General features: G+C 40.6%; 1 protein-coding gene across 1 annotated transcript in view; it reads left to right on the top strand.

Annotated features, from left to right (window-relative positions):
* COG5 (component of oligomeric golgi complex 5) overlaps window positions 1-7,595 on the top strand; it is a 375,408-nt gene that overhangs the window by 208,982 nt on the left and 158,831 nt on the right. Inside the window, exons 9-10 of the mRNA XM_017889562.1 lie at window positions 1,969-2,081; window positions 2,279-2,356. Of these exons, the coding sequence (XP_017745051.1) occupies window positions 1,969-2,081; window positions 2,279-2,356 (191 nt within the window). The remainder of the gene's footprint in view (window positions 1-1,968; window positions 2,082-2,278; window positions 2,357-7,595) is intronic.

The following is a 7,595-nucleotide window of genomic DNA, read 5'->3' on the forward strand; positions in this document are numbered from 1 at the left end:
CTTTTTTTTTTTTTTTTTTTAATGGTATTAACTTTTCTTGGAGAGCCTCATAATCTGAATTTGTCTGGATTCATGTGGTATTTTCTTCATGATTAGCTTCAGGGTAAACATACTATTGGTAAGATGATGTTGTGTACTTCCTATTACATCATATCAGGAAACAACAAAATTATTTCTGTTTGTTTCATTGTTGCTGATGCTGAATTACCTCACTTCATTAAATTGGCATATGCCAGATTGGTCTTTGTAATACTATGCTCTTTTCTTTATAATTAGTAATTTATAGGTGCATACTTTTGAGACTATGTGATGAATATCTTGTTCTCGATAACATTTTTTTTGAGATGGGGTTTTGCTCTTGTTGCCCAGGCTGGAGTGCAATGATATGATCTCGGCTCACTGCAACCTCCGCCTCCTGCGTTCAAGCACTTCCCTGCCTCAGCCTCCCGAGAAGCTAGAATTATAGGCATGTGATACCATGCCCAGCTAATTCTGTATTTTTAGTAGAGATGGGTTTCTCCATGTTGGTCAGGCTGGTTTCGAATCCTGACTTCAAGTGATCTGCCCACCTCAGCCTCCCAAAGTGCTGGGATTACAGGCATGAGTCACCGTGCCCGGCCAATAACATTTCACTTAGTGTTTTGGTATCCACTGATGCTCTTTCTCTTAATTAATTCTGCAACTAGTAGTTGTAAAATGGTGATTTTTTTTCTAATTCTGTCATTCTTTCTGCATTTATTAGCTGATATTCTTTTATAAAGAGCATTTCCATCCTTTATAAACATTTGAGTTTCACTATATATTCATGAATTATTTTTTAATCGTTGTTTTATAATTTATTACCATCAGTATTATTTTGGATGGCCACATTATCTGAAATTTGTGTTGTGGAAGCCCCTTCCAGTCAACTTGATGTATGTATCCTTTTGAAAAATTTCATTTGTCTTCAAACACTTTATTGCTCACTGGCACAATATCTGTCACATTCACCTTGTTTTTTCACTGCTCCAAATATGAAATCACTCTTTTTTCCTCTGAATCCTGCTTTGTTTTTATTGGAGAATGGTCTTAGAAATCAAAATTTGGATACTAAGTATACTTATTACTATTGAGGAACCATCGTCTCTCTGACTTTCCAGTGGATAGAATTGGGAAATACGTCTAAACCCCATTGCATATTTGTGTCTTTATTCTGTTTACACTGAGAACCTTATTTTGCTCTGTTCCAAAATATACCTAAACTAGTTTTCAGGATTACTACTTCAATACCACATCCAGCAAAAATCTATTTAATAAAGTTCAATATTTCTTTGTAATTTTTTGTGCATAAATGTATCTTACTAAAGTCAGTATTCTATAAGTAAAAATTCCATGAATTAAAATTGTTTTCCTCCTGTGTGGTTATGTTGTCAATTTGATATATAGTTAGTTTTATTTGTTTTGGTATTTGTTTATATTCAGTTTTTTTTTTTTTTTCTTGAAAGAGGGGGCACAACACACACATACTTTATTTGTTTCTGTATTTGTTTATATTGTTTTAGGGTTTTTTATTTTTAAGAAAGGGGACACAACACACACATACACACACATGTGCATACACAGGATAAATGGGAAATTAGTGAAGATGGCTTTCTGCAAGGGGCATGAGAGCGGTAGGAAACAGAGGAAGACTCACCTCCATCCGTGTACCTTTCACCTGTTTGATTTCCCACCATTCTCACACCTCTTGTAGGAAACCATTTTCATCAATTTCCATTTTATCCTTCCTGGGTATGTGTCACTTCCCTTTCTTAAGCATAAAAGGTTAAGATTCTTACTCATAAGAAATTATTTCCTAAAGAAGGAACTTCTCATTTTTTAGCTGTGTATGGTTTTCATAATAACATGTATGTATGTATGTATGTATATATATATATATTTGCCTTTGGAAAACTTTATTTTTCATAGTTCTTTCTCACTTGTAATCAGGGGGACCTGGACGATCTACCATGCCAACCCCAGGAAATACTGCAGCTTTGCGTGCTTCACTCTGGACCAATATGGAGAAACTTATGGATCATATTTATGCTGTTTGTGGACAGGTAAATATTTGAAGGAGTGGAAAGAACATTAATATGGATTAACTCCTGGTTATTCCAAGTTCTGTGACCTTGGGCAGGTTTTTTAAATTGATGAGCATTCAAAATACCTCCACTAGCTGATTATAATATACCTAAAGGTTGCCATTTCCCTTTTCTTGCTTTTCTATTGCCTAAGCTTTACATTTGTTTCATTTAAGGTACAACATCTACAAAAAGTATTGGCCAAGAAGAGAGATCCTGTTTCTCATATTTGTTTCATTGAAGAAATAGTTAAGGTATGTTTAAATGAACATATTTCTATATCTTTCTTATACAAAACAGGAATATATGAGTCAGCATCATTTGTGTTACTATCTTACAGAGTGGCTACACATGAAATGGCAATAGATAAGTGTATTTCTTGACAACTATAAATGTTCCTTGCAATATAAATGTAATCGTGGGGCTGGGCACGGTGGCTCACACCTGTAATCCCAGCACTTTGGGAGGCCAAGGTGGGTGGAACACGAGGTGAGGAGTTCAAGACCAGCCTGGCCAATACGGCGAAATTCTGTCTCTAATAAAAATACAAAAATTAGCCAGGTGTGGTAGCGTACACCTGTAGTCCCAGCTACTCGGGAGGCTAAGGCAGGAGAATTGCTAACCCAGGAGGTAGAGGTTGCAGTAAGCTGAGATCGCACCCCTGCACTCCAGCCTGGGTGACAGAGTGAAACTTCATCTCAAAAATAAATAAATAAATGAAAATAAATGTAATCGTGTTTGTTTATGGAGTAGCTGCCATCTTTAGTATTATTTATAGATTAATTTCTGTGATGTATATACTGATTTATCATTTTCTGTTATATAAATGACAGCTTATAAGTGCTTTAAAACTTCCACTGGAGAATAAGTTGAAAACTTTTGGTAAATAAGACATTTAAATAGAAGTCATTATATTGTGTTTACTGAAGGTTGTTGATTTTTCCCATAAAGTACTTTGCTGTATTCATTTTCCATATTCTGAGATCTTTCTGTCATCCACCAATCGGCTAGCCTCATGAGCCATAAGAATTCTTTCCATGCATAGGAATGCCTCATTCTACATTTTTTATTCATTATATTGATGTGTTTTTGGTAATGATTAATAGGATAATGATTCTACCGATCGTTAAATCCTAACCTCCAGTAGCCCAAAGAAAAAAGTTCCCTGAGTTTCCAGTGTTATAGTATAGGTAATTTCCTTTATAAGTCCACAATATTAAATATTTTGTATACTGTGTGGAGAGCCTCCAGGACTATCCCTCAAGTTTGATGATTTATTAGGAGGATCGATAGAACCCAGTGTCACAGGATCCTTAGGGTATCACTTCGCCAGCCAGAAACTCCTGTCACCAGTGGTGCCTTCTGCCTGAGTATTGCTCATGCCCGCTGGGCTCATTCCACCCACTTTGCCTAGCAGACTGCACTTGGCTCGCACTACCCGTCCAGACCCCACAACTGACAAACACGAGCCAGGCACAGAGCAACGAGTGGTATGTGAGTGACAAGCTTGGGGTCTGGCCACTGCACAGCCAGGCACACTGGCCGCTGTGGCAGGGCAGGCAGCTCTAGGTGTCAGCACAGGTGCTGGCTCCATGTGAGGCTGCAGCTGGATCAGATGTACTGCACATGGCTTATGCTGCAGGCACCCGCATCTAGATGAAGGGCATGTTGTGACACCTGGAAGCTCAAGAGATGCCAGGAACTGCAGAATCCCAAAGAAAGTGTCACAACCCTGGCTCGGAGAGCTCCTAGGTGTGGGCTCCTCAAAGGGCCACAGCTTTTCTCTCCTTCTTGTTGCCCAGAACAACAAGATTCTGGCAGTGGTGGGGACGTGTTTCAGCCCTGTTTGTGTTACAACTTTTTTAGTCCAGCCATTTGGCAGGTCCTGAGTTCTTGTCCCACATCCAAGAAGAATGAGGTATGTGGACAACTGGAAGGTGAACAAGGCAGAGAGGAACTTCACTGAGTAGCAGAACACTTGTCAGGAGACCCAAAGTGGGTAGCTCCTTTCTGCAAGCAGGTCGTCCCCACAAGTGTCCAGCTCTTAGTGGAGAGGAGACCTACAGTGTGTAGCTCTCTTCCACGTGCAGACCATCCTGATGTCTGTGCAGCCCTCAGTGTAGAGGAGACCTGAAGTGGGTAGGTCCCATCCACAGGCTGGTCATCCCAACATCCGTACAGCCCTCAGCATAGAGGAGAACCAGAGTGGTTAGTTTGTATCTTTGTATCTGTGGGCAGGTTATCCTGTCATCTGTGCAGCCCTCAGCACAGAGGAGACCTAGAGTGGTTAGCTTGTATCTTCTGGTAGGTCATCTTGTCATCTGTGCAGCCCTCAGTGGAGGGGAGACCCAGAATGGGTAGGTCCTTTCTGCAGGCAGGTCATCTTGATGTATGTACAGTCCTCAGTAGAGAGGAGACCTGGAGTGGGTAGGACCCATCTGCAAGCTGGTCATCCTGAAATCTGTGTAGCCCTCAGCAGAGAGGAGACCCAGAGTGGTTAGCTTGTATCTGCTGGAAGGTCATCCTGTCATTTGTGCAGCCCTCAGTAGAGAGGAAACCCAGAGTGGGTAGCTCCTATCCACAGGCAGATAATCCTATCATCTGCCCGAGTCTGGCTGAGTCGGAGGTTTTTATGGGCTTCAAAAGGGAGGAAGTGTGGGCTGATTGGTCCATGGTTGGCCATGGGCAGGCCTGGAAAAAGCACCGTAAGTTCTCACTCCAGTCCGCAGAACTGGCAGTCCATCCCCTGGGCTTCAGGTTGCTGGCTTAAATGTAGGTCGTCACCATGGACTCCCCCATTTCTGCCCAGGAGCCTTTCTGCCTCCTGCCACCAACAACCCGTTGTCCACAGCACTCAGGCTGTTCATGTCAAGGGACACCTGCAGGCCCTCACTGAGCTGCTGTCAACACTCCCTCTGCCTTCCTGCCATGCTCGTTGGTGTCCAAAGTCTGGAGGGGGCCAAGGTGGCAGAGGGCTGGCGTGCTGCCCCAAGCACGCACACACCCAGGTGAGATGTGACTGCACCTGGGCTTGGCCTCAATTGTGCTGTGAAATCAAAGTGGGTGCTGGGAGCAGGGAGAGGCCAGGCAATGGGAGCAGGCACTTTCAAGCCTGTGGAGGCAGGGAGCTTCCCAGGTCCCTAAGAACACAGGGATGCCTGGGTCCACAGCTGTGGCTGGGCGGCTGCAGCTACAGCCAGGAGGGCAGGGCTCCCACCCCTCCAACTCAGAAGTGAGTGGGGCTCTTGCTGGCTCTCCACTGCAGCCAGCCTCATGGCAGTGGCTGCTCCAGGCAGGTCACCCCTGCCTTCGCCAGCATATAGTTGTACTCATGGCTATGATTTGTGGCAGCTAAAGGATGTGAAGCAAAATCAGCAAAGGGAAAAAAGATGCATGGGGCAAGGTCTAGAGGAGACCAGATACAAGCTTCCAAAGAATCCTCTGCCACTAGAGTTAGACATGAGCCCCTTGATTTTTCCAGCGGCAAGTTATGACATCATGCAAAAAGTGCTGTCTACCGGGAAAACTCAACTTGAGCTTGTGAGTCCAGAGTTTTATCAGGCGTTAGTTAATGCCTAAAGACATACCAAAATTCTAGACTCCCAGTAGAAAAGCAAGTGTTCAGTATAAACCATATTGTTTGTCACAAACAGTTTAGGTACAGTGAACAACTCTTAACAGAGAATCATGGGGTCCTTCTCAAAATCTAAGTTCCTACATGCTAGCCAGATACCAACCTTGCAATCAGGATATTCTGACAATAGCTACTCAGACCTGTTATGTTAACTCTTTTGCGCACATATACGTATATCAGTACATACCTGCTTACTTTACCCTGGTTTCTACTTGGCTTTCAATTGTGTGAAAGAAACAGTGAGATGCTTTTGTCAAGGCGTATAGTCACTCATGTTTTGCATTTATTACTAGATGGAATAATCAATATTGGGCCTTCATATTTACAGACAAACACCTATACTTGCAGTGTTTTCATTCGTTTGTTCTGATTTTGGCTGTCTTTCTACAAAAATGAATCTATTTAGTGTTTAGGTACAGTGGCCTCATTTCGAGCTTTTATTATCGAATACTTTGCATATTTTTATTGCTTTTGAACAATTTAATATTCTACCAACAACATAAGCACAGTTATAACGAACCAACCGTACTCAGGAGAATCTAATGAAAATATCAAAAATAAATAATACTGCTATTTAGGAGGCTTAGGTTTGTATTATTATTACATTGGGTAGAGTTTCTACATAAAAACACATATAAATTCTTGATGACAATAAATTATTAAGGTGAATGAACACTGGCAACTTGTGCAGGCCAGATTTCAAATGCATATGAGTCCAGGCGCAGTGGCTCATGCCTGTAATCCCAACAATTTGGGAGGCTGAGGTGAGAGAATCTTTTGAAACCGTGAATTCAGCACCAGCCTGGGCAGCATAGGGAGACAGCATCTCCATGAAAACTAAAACAATTCACTAGGCATGGTAGTGTATACCTGTAGTTCCAGATATTCAGGAGACTGAAGCAGGAGGATTGCTTGAGCCCGGGAGTTCAAGGTTATAGTCAGTTAAGATTGCACCACTGTACTCTAGCCTGAGTAACAAAGCAAGACCCTTTCTGAAAGAGAGAGAGAGAGAGGAGGAGAGAAAGAGAGAAAGAAAATGCATATGAATCATTACTGATTAAAAGGGATTGTTAGGAATAGGGATATATGCTTTTTATTCACCTATTTCATGTACTTAAAAAACTTCTTATTAAAATAAAACCATTAAAGATTGCTCTTTCAGTGATTATTCTCATGCTATTTAAGAATATATTCATATGCCACACACACACAACTATTTATATATAAATTTTAATGGAAATTACCAGTTTAGTTGAAATTTTTTTGAGGGCAATATTTATGAAAAAAATTTAGTCTCTGTTGGAATTCAGTGTACCTATCTATAGAAAAGATCAGTCTTTTGTGAAAAGTCCGAAATGATGTTTCCGCCTCTGTACTTGGGAATTCCAGAGCAAGAAAAAAGTAAACTCAAAAGAAAATATTTGTCATATGTTGCAAAGAGAGCACATAAGGTTCTCAATATTTAGTATAATTTCTTTGAATAGTCTTTTTCTTCAAATATATCTTTATTATAAAGCTGTAAACAAATACAAATATTTTGCTAAGGATGTAACTACCAAGTAAGAACATTATTTTTCTAGTTAAGATAATTATCATTGGCAATAGAACCTTTATAGTAAGTTCAAGGTTTTTAGAATGATTTGGGGACCTTAAATAACAACCCTTATATTCTTCAGGAAATGTCAAACTTGAGTAGATAATGATATATCTCTTGAGTCACTGAAGAGTGATTTATGGACCAAGATCTCTTTTTGTAACCTCTTTTCAAGGAAAAGGTTATGAATAGAATGTTCTTACTCTACAAGTTTTGCAGTTTTAAGATATTTAAGAAGGATATATCCTGATATTGAAAATTCTTT

This window comes from Rhinopithecus bieti, unplaced genomic scaffold (assembly GCF_001698545.2).
Source record: "Rhinopithecus bieti isolate Rb0 unplaced genomic scaffold, ASM169854v2 scaffold_18688, whole genome shotgun sequence".
In the NCBI taxonomy this organism is placed as follows: Eukaryota; Metazoa; Chordata; class Mammalia; order Primates; family Cercopithecidae; genus Rhinopithecus; species Rhinopithecus bieti.